Source organism: Chaetodon auriga, chromosome 22, assembly GCF_051107435.1.
Source record: "Chaetodon auriga isolate fChaAug3 chromosome 22, fChaAug3.hap1, whole genome shotgun sequence".
NCBI classification, from domain to species: domain Eukaryota; kingdom Metazoa; phylum Chordata; class Actinopteri; order Chaetodontiformes; family Chaetodontidae; genus Chaetodon; species Chaetodon auriga.
Window position 1 is genome coordinate 4,455,621 of NC_135095.1, and position 14,462 is coordinate 4,470,082.

General features: G+C 40.9%; 1 protein-coding gene across 2 annotated transcripts; it reads right to left on the minus strand.

Annotated features, from left to right (window-relative positions):
• Positions 1–1,281: 1,281 nt before the first annotated feature.
• On the minus strand, positions 1,282–9,532 carry LOC143315191 (uncharacterized). 2 transcript variants are annotated; one of them, XM_076722728.1, is made up of 6 exons: positions 7,772–9,532; positions 6,255–6,472; positions 6,088–6,157; positions 5,865–5,955; positions 5,074–5,183; positions 1,282–3,951 (listed from the first exon to the last, which is right to left on the minus strand). In XM_076722728.1, exons 1-6 carry the CDS (start codon positions 7,911–7,913, stop codon positions 3,560–3,562), a joined length of 1,023 nt encoding a protein of 340 aa, XP_076578843.1. In that variant the 5' UTR covers positions 7,914–9,532; the 3' UTR covers positions 1,282–3,559. The 2 variants fall into 2 exon arrangements, with proteins under 2 accessions (XP_076578843.1, XP_076578842.1); XM_076722727.1 differs by having other exon boundaries at positions 6,255–6,475.
• Positions 9,533–14,462: the final 4,930 nt, after the last annotated feature.

The window sequence follows — 14,462 nt, forward strand, 5'->3', positions numbered from 1 at the left end:
TTGAGAATAGAATCAGACAGCATACATCAGGCCAGATAACCTGCCGATACGGCTACAGAAAGCAGCACAACAAATATATTTTAAGGTCCCAACACAGCCATGTTTCACCCTCACAGGTGTTCTCACTTGATTGGCATGTGGCAAACTATCTCATGTGGGAAACGTAAAGATGGGACCCTGAAAATGAAGCAGCTAAATTGAACTTAGACCTCAATCATGATATTATTTTCACCTGTGTCTGTCCTGCTGTGACACGTCAAGGTGTGCTCTGTGGAAACAGACTTCTCATTAGCAGTAGCAATATAACTGCGCAATTAGCTCCTCGAGTAACGTTATTTTACTCAAAGCTGCCCCTCAACCCCTATGGAGCAACATCACATTTAACTACTACTCTCATGGTGCTGTTTTCGGTCAAAACAAGTAGCCATTATAAGACCAACCCACTACAAGTTACCTGCCCAGCGCACAGATAAACTAGCGACTAAGCTAGCTAGCTAGCTTGTGAACACATTGGGGCATTTGGAAGCTAACAGTCATGATAACTCCCTTAAAAGTCGGTGGAGAGTGAAACAGAGCTAAAAGGGAATGGAGTATTGGACTTACATGAGTCACGTGGCCAGAAATATAACTCCTAATGAATGTTCATGTTGTTCAGTGTCTGCTGAGTATGTAGTCATTTCCAGCATAACTTTGCTTGTTGCTAACGGTACAGGCAGAGAAGACTCCCATATTTACAACAAAGGACAGTTGAAGGTCAACTCAACAGTTTCGTCCTGAGTGTCAGAAATACTGTTCATTGATGATATAAGACAACAACCATCACATATGGGGTTCATTGCCTTGATACACGGACTTGGGTAATTTCGGGTCAGCCATGTGTATGTGGCTTTCAGGCACTTACGTATTATTAGGCGCCAGCTTGGTCAACTTTTTCCCAGTTGCAATTCTGTTGATGGGTCTGAGGTAGGTAAGTTTAGAAAATCCTATAGTTCTTGAACGGAGCATTGACTTCAGGCTGAGCAGTGGTCTATAAACTGAAAACGTGTGGGTGTCCACAACTTGGAATTTCTTCATGGTATTATTATACATTTTGTGTTAATGAAACATTTTTTTTTTTTTTTTAACATTTTTATAAATATAAAGTAATATGACTTTCTCCAGCTTTTTGAAAATAAAATTTAACAAGAAACACTGGATGGAGAAGCTCAGATTTAGATAAACTCATACTGGTTGAAGCTTAATTAACTGTCCTGTGTTCAAAAGTCACGGGGACCAGCAGCATCACTTTTTGAGACATTTTATTGTCGAAGGCGAGCTGAGTTTCTTCACTCAACCACCACATGAAACACACAACAGTCAACACAAAAATGTAACTATACATAAAAGGGGGAGAATGACACAAAACAATTACAAAACTAGTTAAGGCAAAGATTTGTGGTTTCCATGATGTGTCAATACATTTCATATGGATGAACTGTCACGACTCTGGAAAACAATGAAAATATGAATCCGACCCAAACATCTTTCTACTGGTCAAATATTCACTGACTAACAAGGAAACGATTTGTGAGCGTCACAAGAATTCATGCTTTGATCTTATGTCATTCCACAATAAGTGCTGTACTACTGGCCCATCTTGTTTTGGCAAAAATAATAATTACTACTGTTTAAATGCGGTTTTTACCAAACTTTTAGCACGTTTCATCACATCAACATTTGGGCTACTGTTATACACTGCAAAGTTAATTGTAATGGCTGTGACCTCACCGTGCAGTGCTAATCAGTGACAAACAGGGACATATGATGTAAAATGATCATACACACAAAGGTTAATAACTAACTCTGGTGCTGCTGTAGCTGCAGGCATAAATACACTGTTGGCCATTAATTGACATCAGTACAAATTATAACAAGATTTCTTTTCATTGTTAAAAGTTTAAATTAATTAACTTTATACAGAGATTTTGAGTTAGAGCACCCTGATAGTCGCCTGATGTATCTTACCTACCGGACAACACAGAAACAACCTGAAAGCCTCCTCACAGTGACCTCTCACAAGGATTTCTAACCAAAAAAAATATTAAAATATAAGGCAAAGTCACAACTGATTCCTTTCTACCACACTGGTATCCAACAAACATACAAACATGCAAAATAAGGCTGGTTTGAAAAGGTAAGAGAGGTGTAAAAAGTAGAGAAAGTGAAGGTGAGTTCATGTGGTCCTGTTTGATCAAATGATTGTCATTTTCCTCTTGAGTAAGGAAAACATGCGCTCACAATGTGCAGTCAAAACAACAACAAAAAAATCATTTAAAAAAAACATGCAGTTATGTTTTTGATGTATAGACAACATGCACAAATCCACACTGTGACATTTTGCAGTCTGAGCACACTCATCACATCCAGCAGCATTAGTGTCAATCCCTTTATGATAAAAATGAATTAGTATATATATTAATGACAGGAAAGCAGCATTGTTTTATGGGTTTTGTGATGAAATCATCCATCTCAGCAATTGTCCATTGAAGGTGGCACTACGGGATGGTGCAGGGTTAAGATGCAGGGATCATGACATCACAGGCCTTTTTCAGTGCAGACATGTAGAACCGATAATATAACAGCAGAACCCCTGAACATGATTGTAACAGTTACATCTGTGTTTGGCAAGCTGTCCATAATGAGAAAGGAACGACAAAGGCAAATACGCAGAAACAGGTGACACTGACCACATCCTTTAATGTCGATTATACTGCTTAAATGTTTGGATTCAGCACTCAAGCAGGCGCAAACCTACAATTAGTGAAATAAAAAAATGTATGGAGGTTTCATTCCAAAATCAGGCAAGTTTCAAAAGGTGATAATTATCGTTAAAAATGACTGACAGCAGGAAAGTTAAGGACATCATGGGCTCTATTTTCAAGTCAGCTGATTATGCGGTGATTCTATCTAGAGAGGTGACTTCAGAACCAGAGCGGGGGTTTTCAGTCTGACACTGTGGGACATTTTGCCGTCATCAATACACCAAATGAGAGAATATCCGTGGGAAGAATGCTGCTCATCCCTCCAGGAGAAGGAGAACTGAAGCTGTTCTGGATGCCCGTGGTGGAACAACACCTTATTAAGACATGAAATGTTGGTTTTTCCATTAAACTGTCACCCATATATTCAGCTTTAAAAGGAACATCATCTGATTTTTCCTGCAGAGTTGTAAACCACCAGATTAGCACAGCTGTTAAAAAGTCACACCTGACTGAGGACCACTTCACCCGAACCTTTTGCACATAACCTCTATGAGCAATAATAGCAGATGCACTTTGATATGCCCCCCACTGACCTCGTGCACACAGCCTTGCAGCGTGTCTGGTCTTTGAGAGTGCAACAGGAAAATAGAGCCCCGTGTGTTCACTGCTTCTTTCCTTACAGTTATTGTTTCTTATGAAAGCGATATATGTTTTTGGATGATTATGAGCGTAGCCTTTTGGGATGAAAGCCTTTCAGATAATAAATATTCATAATAATCTGTCACATCTCTGTACAGCGCAGAAGTCCTGCAGTGAGTTCATTCAGGCCTGTTGCGTCGTCTGAGGCCTGACACCGGCTGCTCCCTTCCAACCTCCTCAATGTTTGTCTCATATGACTCCTCTAGAGAAGGCAGCTCAGAGTCCTCCAATCCTTCCTCCTCCTCCTCGTTTTTATCGTCCTCCTGCTCTTCCTCCACATTCCCTTCTTCCTCTGCCTCCCCGTCAGATTCCTCTGGTATGAGCTCCTTCATCTCCTCACCGTCTGTTGCAGCTTCATCTTTAGCTTCCAAATGCTTTTGATAGACTTTTTCGGAAGCCTCTGCTGCGCCTGCTGAGCTCTCCTTTTCCACCGGCGACGCTTCCGCTGCAGAGGTGTCGCTGGCTCCGAGTGACTCGATGAGGTCGTCCAGATTCCGCCCGCAGGAAGCCTCTGAAAGTCACAAAACAAGTGATATAAAGAGAACGATAGATTTGACTGTGAATCAATAGTAAAACTACAAGCGTAAGCTGTTTACTGAAAGTCAGAATTTACAGACAGTCAAGTCTCAGTTTCAAGGAATAGCTGGACACACTCAAGGCAAATGTGGATGTGGACAATTAGATTGGACTGGACTGATGTTAGATTCCTGGTCTGAATTATAATCCCAGTCCGCCTCTGGTGATCCCTGATAATCATTTATGTATTATGACAAACTTTGTTAAATTTAGCCATCAATAAATTATGTAATGGTTCAAAACAAAGGTGTATAACTAACCACTGCATTCTACTAACCAAGGGTGATGCAAGGCAGGTGCAGCAAACAAGGTGGCTGTAACCTAAGGGATTGGCCAGGCTGCTTCGTGTCATTGGCTGATGGAGCGACTTGCAAACGGCAAGCTAGTATTGTGGAAATGGAGCCAATGATCCAAATAGCATATAGGAACAATACAGATAGTACCATTATTCTTAAGATGATCCTAATTTATTTTGCAGCATTCAGCGTTCGGTCTCGTGTTCGTCGAAACAGCTTCACAGATATGCCGAAGATGTGACGAAAGTAATTTAAAACAGTGGGGAAGAGCATAACCACCACATAGTATCATATATCACAGAGAACAACACGAAAGAAAAGCAAAGTTAATGGGAACTTGCAGTCAGTCATCTGACGCTGCAGCAGAGGTTGTGTTCTGATGTGTTTGCGAATTTGACTTCAGCCACATTCATGAGTGTAAATCAGATGCAAAGCGCGTCTCTACACATGCGTCTCAATGTGGCTGCTCGAGTTGAATTTCAAATTGTGGTCTATTTACAGCAGGACACGCAACACTGATGTCACACCAACACAGCATGCAAGCTGTGAGGCATGACTGTACTATCGATATCTTATCATGCACCTGGCAGTTTGCAGTTTTGGGGTTTTAATTGGACAAAATGCACCAACCATTAGCATACTGTGTGTGCACATTGCTGCTGCAGGTTCGTAATGCCTGAGCTGAGTCCAAACAGATCAATGTAACAGAGCGAACGTTCATTTCTAATGCGATCTGAGACAAAGACAGTCAATGAGCCCACCGTTGATGTTGAGGGGTGGACAGTCCATTCCTCTCTTCTTCATCAGGTACCTGATGGTCTGGAGTTGAGACATGATCTCGTTCTTCTGCTCCTGAGCCACTGACTTCACGCTGAAGAGAAAAGTGAAAACTGCATGAGAATTTCAGAATTGCAGTTTACCTCAGAGGAGCTACTCCGAGCATGCAGTGAGGACAATGCAGAGGAGGATGCAGAAAATCAAGTAAAATACAACTTTTTCAAAGAAATGCAGCGTCAGTGTTGGGCAAAGCACAGAAGCTTCAGACCTGTATCAGGATGTCATATTGAATTAAAGGCTAAACTGAAGAAAAAAGCTTTCAGTTTTCTTTTAAAAATATTTAGCGAGCTGCTTCCCTGATATCTGTGGATAGTGTGTTCTGGAGCTTTGGGGCGTAACTAACAAAGCTGTATCTTCAATAAACTCAATAAACCAGCAGCAGAGTGTCCTGAAAGCAAATACTGAACAAGGTAGTTAGCAATGCCGTTTGGTCCTTGCCCATTAAGAGCTTTGTATACATTGAAGAGGACCTTAAAACCAATTCTGAATGTTACAGGAAGCCACGCAGAGCAGCTGAAACTGGACTAATGTGCTCTCTCTTCTTGGGTCTGGTTAATATGTGGCGTGTGGTTTGAAACGCTGTAATGCCAGTTGATACTGTCGGTTTTGTTCCGCGTGTTGTTAATGTTTCCGCGCTGCTTGAAATACCGTAATGCTGCTGCTATCTTGTTCCAGACTCCCTTGAAAAAAAAAGAGAAGAGTGATCATCACTCACCAGTTGGTGAGCGGGTCCAGCTGGGTCAGGATGGAATTGAGCATCCTCTCGGTCTGCGCGAGCCTTTGTTCCAGCTCGTTCAGCTGGTTCTCTGCGCAAAACCAAACACACCCGAGAGGGATGAAAACACCGTGTCTGAATTACTCACGGTAACCAAATACATGTTTGAACAAAGAAAACACAGATATGCAAACAGAAGTCCCAACGCATGCCACACACACACCTGCCTCCACTGATTTTTTGGCTCCTTTTACGAATTTGTCCTTTTGTGCCTGGTCATCTGCAGACTTGATCTGTGAGGTGAAAAGCATAAAGGTCCACATTTGGCACATACTCCTAAAGTTGTTCATTCTCTCAATGTACTTTGGCGCTGCAGGTATCTTCACTTACCTTCAAAAACTTGTAGGCTGCAAACACTCCAACTCCGATGGCGTAGAGAGGCATCAGCGTGAACACGTAGCCCTTGTTGCTGTTGGATTTGTACTTGTCGCTCTTCAGCTCTTGCTCCATCAGCTTCTTCATCTGCTGCATGTTCTCAGGGGTCTGAGATGAACCGGGGGCATTCATGTTGATGGCCTGACCTCTCACTGCGCCCGGGCCTGGACCTGCTGCTACAAAGACATCAGACTTGTTAGGTTTCCTACAGGAGGTTTAGATAAGTCTAACTTTTCTTTCCAGATTAGTAACATAAAGCTAATAAGCAGCAGGAGTCCTATTTAATTCTTCAGAGTTATTAAAGACTGCTTATAATACACTCACTTTCAGCACTTATAATACAAAGAAAATTCACATCACACAATGACCCGAGTACAGCAAAGCGCTGCGACAGACTGCGTTGACAGGGTTTACTGCTGCTCGACAACATGCTGCCAAACATTCCTTGTTTGGACACCGCTGTGTCTAATCTGTCAGTGTTTGTAGAGTATCAGCGGCAGCTGGATTAATAATGTGACACTCTTCATCACACACTGTACATCGCTTGAATAGGCTGTCAGGACAAAAGAGACAAGGTGGCTGACAGACCCCGCAGTGACAGCAGACACGGGGGTTTCTGCACACCTATACCCAGCACGGAGGAGTAAGGGTATGGTCTTAGCAGATTGTATGATCCTGTAACTCCCTAATTTCACCTACAAGGAATTTATTAAGCGTTACCTTATCTTATCTTATCTTATCTTATCTTAACTTCTGTTATCGCACTTCTTACTGCAACACAGGCTCAGCTGGTTTTAGCCCAACAAGGCCTAAATTCTGCCCAACTCTGAGAAGAGTCCTGCAGCTGAAAAACTGGGTCAGAAACGGGCTCAAATCAAGTGTTTGCCCATCTTTACTTAAATGGGGTGATCACAGGGTAGTTCCCTTGGTTATTTAAGTTTGACGTCAGGCAGCAGATGACCCAGAGCTGATGGACCACACCTGGCAGAGATGAACAGACACATGGCAGACATGACACTGTTTGACCCTGAGTCTGCTAGGAATACAAGTACAACACACACAAGACACAGTAAATATGTGTAACTTAGGCATGTCATTGTGAAAGGAGTCCAGACCATGATAACATCTGATGACATAATCTAATGTTGATGTTGATTTATACCTATGCTGACTTTACTGTCCCCCGTCACATGGGCCGTTCAAAGCAGCCTGTGTAAACAGCGGATTGTTCCTTTAATAGATGGACATGAACGGCGCTGAACATCAGTGCATTACCACACGTTGAGCTGTTGGATCGATGTCCGTCTTCGCTATAAGCTGTGTCTGTCAGGACATTTAAGTTGGGGATCCTAGCCCGTGCGCAAAGTGGACGGTGTGTGCGCTCGAGGCTACACGACGTATGTAGGAAGGAGCGCACGGGAACCATGTCGCTGTGTGTCACTTCTCTCTGCGACAAAAGTGACATTTCTTACCTTTTTTGGTGTAGCGAGAGTCAAATCGAGTTTCCTTCGCCCCGGTTCCGCCGCCGACGCCAAACAACCGGGGCAGGACGACAAACGTGAAGAGCACGGCCGTGAAAGCCAGGGCGACCTGCTGTGATGTTGACAGGACCATCCTCTCGTGAGCACACAAACGGCGCGAGACGTCAGGAAGCAACGCCGGTCGCTAAAAGATGTTGTTATAGAAATGGAGGCCAGAGAGGAAACGTAACGCTGTCACACAATGAAACTATGTGATGTTAGAGAGCTGAAAGCAGGCTGTTCAGCCCAGAACAGCTGTGATCTGCTGCGCTACAATAACAGGAACAGGACTTCCGGGAGGCGTGCTTTCAGAATAAAAGCGTCAACTGAAAACTGAAACACCAAGAATTTCCGGGCTCCTGACTAACATCACATTTTATTCTTATATTGTTTTATATATTTAATCATTGTAAACCTTTACGTACAATGAGGACGCAGCCTATTTCAATTTAGAGAAGTAACAATTTGCGGGAAACAACACGCGCACAAGGAGTGTGAGAGAGCTTGTTTCAAATGGAGAAATGCTTTCCAGAGAGCAGAGGAGCAAACGCGCGATGGCTGGAGAGAGATGGACCCTTGATGATTTTCCGGAAGCAGTGGGTTCTGTTACTGTCCTCTAATGCTGGAGGATGTGGTTATGTGGTTTTGATCACATAACCTGAGCACCATGCTGTTATTTGCCCACTTATGTCTGGCTTGTGTCCGAAGATGAAAAAACAATCTTACTCCCAGCTCAGCTCTTAACATGTCTTGTCTACATTATTAATTTAATTACTCTGACATTTTATCTGTAATACCATACTATGGGGCTAACTAGCTCTACACTGAAATACACAGCTGCTTTAGCACTGTCCATATCTAAGAGCCCTTTTCATGTGTCTCTTTTTAAAATGGGTTTTGTGGAAACATGAGCTGGAAACAGACTTCTCAGCTGACTCACAGAGGTTAAGCATTGGCGTTGGCTTACATTAGCCAGCTTAATCTGCTATTGAGAGTCATCATTTTAGCCTGTAATATCCATGGTCTTCAGCTAGAAATGAGAAGCATAGGTTGGTTGTTATATGTCAGTCAGACAATAGTAGGAAGTGATCAAGCGCTCAATAAAGGAGTTCATGTTTAGTGAAACCCCAAAGAATTGGTCATCACAAAACTTGGACAAATTATTACCTCATTCTGTCTTCATTATTCTGTCAGTTGCACTTGTTTATGCTTTTATGTAAGAATTGAATTGAATTGAATTGAATTGAATTGTCAAATTGAATGTATTTTTGTTTTGTTTGGACTTTTGACAACCTCAGTGGTCTCATCCTGGCGGTAAATAATATGCAACTATTATTATTGGACTTTTTAGCGACATTTTCTGTATTTTTCTTGATTTTTTTTTCTTGATCATTTTTGAGTGTTCAGTTGAGTGAATAATAATTAACACCGTTCATTCTGATTGTTCCACGCTCAGTCATGACTTTCGAATGTGATGAGAACTTCTGATTTGAAACCAAGTTTTGAGGGACTTGAAGTAACCTTAAGGTCGCTAAAATCATCTTTTTCCACACTGACATATTCAGTATATTCAACATCATCTTGCTCTAAGTGTTTGGCTGCACATTTCCAGTTTGTGATTGCTGTCTTCAGCTCTGAACTGGTGAACACATGTTCTCCTGAATCCAGTTGACTTACTGGTGTTCGATTTGACAGATAAAGTGTGCGCTGAAGAAGGACATCGTCAAACATATTTATTATAAATTATCATTTGCAGGTGTAGAGTAAGGTGGGTCATTCCAGCGCCATCCTGGGGGCTTTTTCTTAAAGCTATGGCACAATAACGTGATTGGTCATTTACAATGATGGTCCTGGAGCAATATTAACCATGATGATATTACAAAAACAACACCAACAAGGCCAGACCTTGGTGATTGCACAGAAATCACACAGCATCTAATTTTGCTCATCTATTGCAACCTATAATCCTACCATTAAAAAATACACATATAACGGCATTCTCTCTATTTTATTATGTAATCAATCAATATGTGCTTTTAGCGGGTTTTGTGATTAAATCAAGAAAATATTTGAAATTAATCTTAACAAATGAGTTTTCGGCTTTTATTTTGAAAGCTAGGTATCCAAACTTCCGAGAGTACTTCACTGACGCTCTCTCGCCTCTCTCGAAGCAAAGAACAAGCGCGACTGCCGCCTGCTGTCTTCTACGACGGAGTTTTAGGGCCACATCGAGGAGACTTTTTAATATTTTTTTTTATTTGTTGAGACTTCGAGAATAAAGTCGTACTATTATGAGAATAAAGTCGTGATTTTACGAGAAAAAAGACGTAATTTTAGGAGAAAAAAGTCGCAATGTTACGAAAATGAAGTCATAATTTTTCGAGAATGAAGTCGTAAATTTATGAGAAAAAGATATTACGGTACCTATTCTACAGCGGAAGTGGCCCCTTAGACACCGCTGTCGCCGGCGTCGTGCCGTGACAACAGGAGCTGTCATGTTATGCGTTAATCGTTAATTGAACGGTTTTGCTCAGGGTTTGGGGAACAGTAACGTTACTTGAGATTTACGGCTGCTTCCAAAGAGCCTCCGTTAGCTAATTTCTACTAATGTGTGTGAAGTACAGCTTCACGAAGTTCCCTACGACCCTCATAAGAACTGCTCTTCTGATACTTCTCTTCTAAAATAACAGACACAAGACTTTATTGTACTAATATTTCAGATTTACTCTGGTAAAAATACGACTTTATTGTCGTAAAATTAAGACTTCATTCTCATAAAATTGCTACTTTATTCTTGTAATATTTTGAGTTTATTCTCGTGAAATTATGACTTTATTCTCATAAAATTACTACTTTATTCTTGTAATATTTTGAGTTTATTCTCGTGAAATTATGACTTTTTATTTTAATATTATGACGTGTTTTCTTATGACAGCTATTTTATTCTCATAATATCATGACTTTATTCTCATAAATTTACGACTTTAATCTCGAAATCTTGGATTTTTTCAAAAAAAAAAAAAAAAAAAATTCTTTATTTATTTATTTATTTCTCAATGAGGCCCAATACACCGTCGTAGTCTTCGGGGATTCTCTGCATTTCTTTTTTAATATTGAAACTCGTGTTTTCCCTTGATGGTTAATGTTCTTTCACCCAGTTCATGATGAGCGAAATGCGGGGGAAGCCGCGACACATGAGGGCTTATTTTTGTGGAAGTCTTAACAGAGAATGCATCAGCAGACAGGCCACAGTTGTCTGACTGCAAATGCTCTGAAAACTAGAAATTATTTAAAAAAAAAAAAAAAAAAAAAAAAAAAAATCTAAGATATTTAAGAGATACATCCGTGCAGAAAATAGCTCTGCAGACATCGGCTGAAGCATGAGAACAATGTCTGAAGAAAGAGAGCAAGCTTCTCTTCCAAAGCCACAGTAGCTCTACACATGGCATCTTGTCCTCCATTTCACACATGCAAGTTTGTAATTAAAAGTTTCTCAAGAAGTTTATAATGTGATGCAGAGAGATGCAATTCCCTATTCCCTTCATTTTTATTTTGATTATCACGACCAAAATCTGGACATTAATTAATGTGTTCATGTTTAATAGCAAACTATTCAGTCTCAATAAAATACGTTTCTTGCACAACATTAGATCAAGTCGACACTTCTGTCCATATTCTCACACACACACTCTCTCTCCCTCTGTCTCCCTCTCTCCCCCTCTCTCTCCGTTAAGAGGGAGTGCGCGCGCGTTATCCACTATATATAAGAAGGACGCTCGAGCGCATAACCCCGTATCTTGTGGCGTTCCCCTGACCCACACACCACTGCCCCACGTCATTTACGGCGTCTGGCAACTCTGCCAAGTGACAACCCCTTGTATTTTTCCTTTGGATAAAGCGTCTTGTTGGAGGTGAGTTGGGTGTGTTATCCTGTTGAACGTTGAACCTCTTAACGTGAGGTGTACAGACAGGTGTGTCAGGGGATTCATTCACCACAAAGAGGCTTTGAAAATGGGACACCAGTGACCATCACTGTTTATTAGAGGCATTGTGCAGGAGTGTGTGATAGAAAGAAAGAAATGTCACGGTGTCAGGTGGAGTCTCACAGGTCTAATTCTGTAGCAGATGGGATGTATTGTTTCAGGCAGCAGGAATGATTCACTTTTTTTTAAAATTGCATTTGAAGTTGGGTCCTGTGGAAATAACAAAGTGTAAATATGCTGTGAGGGCAGTTTCTTTTCGACCACTGATTGAAAGTTATTGAATGAATATTACAGTAGTTGGTGTACTTTTATCAGAGTGCAAACTGCAGCAGTGTTAAGCTAAAGCAACACTACCTGCACTTTTGTTGAAAGTATATGAGGCAACACTAAGCTGACTGAAAAACACACTACTATTAAGTAATGTACCAAATCGAAATGTTATTCTGGTGGTGTAATTGATTACACACAAAACCAATCCATGTGGCTTGAGACTCACTTCACTGATAAATTAAGTTCGGGGAATTAAATAGTAGCAGGATCAGGTTGTAGCTCAGTTTTCAGTTGTCACTTGTCTCCAGTCAAAGGGGCTTTATCTTTAACTGCAGTAAAAAAAAAAAAAAAATTACACATGTGCTTTGTGTGTGTGTGTGTGTGTGTGTGTGTGTGTGAGAAAAAAAAGTAGCCTCGCAGTTAAAAAAGTAAATACAAGTAAGTGTGAACCATCTGTTTTTAAATGAATGCATATGTGTGTGACGCGTGTGTCACTGTCACTGTGGTATTTTAAGTATTCCTTTTTCCATTGTTATGTCTGATCACTGAGCCTGTACTTGGTTAGGATCAGTCCCTGAAAGTACAGACACTCTGCGGCTTCACGATCTCTTTTTAGGGCTGGATAACATAATGCGTTCCTTCTGTCCAGTGTTCCGAATAGGTTTCTTTGCATTGTGCTGTATTTGGTTTACTCTGATCGGTGTTTGGAAGGCAGTGTTGTTGTGATGGAGCTCGTCTGTCCGTCCGTCTCCCAAGAGCAGCATTTCAGACGGTTACAGGAACATTCAAAGATGAGTTTTTCAAACGTGTGTCAGGTGTCAAATTCACTTTGCCAAGTCAAAGTCTGTAAAAGTAAATGCATAACTGGCTTGTTTGATTCTTATCACAGTTTGATAAGACAGATCCTCAGCCACGTACTGTATAATAATTACCTACAACTTACAGTCCTTCCTCTGTGTTAAAGCGTGAATAGCTTAATATTTTGCATCAACATTATTAAATGTATCAAATTCACACTTTTGAACCAAAAGATGAATGATAAATCCATTTGCTTCACAGATCTCCAGTAATAAAACTACAGACTGTGAGTGTTACATGTATGAAATCCACACTGCCAAACTAAATGGCCAAAACTATGCGCCAATAACATCACTACATATTTCTGGTTATTTTGAATGAATGCCTCGCCGTACTCTCTCCTCTTTCTTGGAACTCAAACAGATGCGACATAACTTCCATGAACATTTCAGTGCTTTAGAAATGAGAGCAAATTCATACTAGATTTAACTTCCCTTTAGAAAATGATGTCTTGATTTTGATGTGAAACATGAATATTTGCTAAAATACGCCGATCAACAAGGAAAAAAATAACCAAACCAATAAATGGAAACATATAGATGAAAATGTATCAATCAGAAAATTAGTTACCTTCCTGATATTAATCTTGACTCGTCTCAAACCGTGAAAGATAAGAAACTCATAATAAACTCAAATTTATTGGACTTGCTAGAACTTTCTAAACGTCTATGATGCATGCTGGGAGGAGGCTTAATTTTTCCAGGGTGTGACCTTTTTTATTTCTAAATCATGCAGACTCGCAGGAACATGTGACTCCTCTTATTACAATGACCTTTTCCATAGGCTGCTGCCTGCTCTGTAGCTTTACCTCACGTCATTTACTGCATCTGGCAACTCTGCCAGGTGAGGACGACTCACTGCATTTTTCTTCTGGAGGAAACGTCTTGTTGGAGGTGAGTTGGCTGTCTTATCCTGTTGAAATGCTCTTTGACATGAGGTGTACAGACAGGTGTGTCAGAGGATTCATTCACCACAAAGAGGCTTTGAAAATGGACACCAGTTACCATCACTGTTTATCTGAGGCAGGAGTGTGTGATAGAAAGAAAGAAATGTCACGGTCTCAGGTGGAGTCTCACAGGTCCAATTCTGTAGCAGATGGGATGTATTGTTTCAGGCAGCAGGAATGATGGACTTTTTTTAATTGCATTTGAAGTTGGTGTCCTTTTATCAGTGAGCAAACTGCAGCAGTGTAAAATTAAAGCAACACTAGCTGCACTTTTGTTGAAAGGCAACATCTGCTTGACTCTACTCTGCAATGTAGTTCCATACAGTTAAATCATTAATGAAAAGCATGGAAGTAAATAGTTCAGTTTCAGTTTCTTACTTTTAAACGGCAATCTGGTCAGAGGAAGTGTTCTATGAGCGCCCGGCTCTTTAAAGTCGAATATATACAGATATTTTGTAGCTCTTGTAGCTCAAACTGGAGTAACAGTTTGACACAATGGAACACTGAGTTTTACCTTCCAACGAGTATCAGTATTCATTATTGACTGGGAACTAGTTGAACATTCATCGATGCCCCTGTTGCTGTT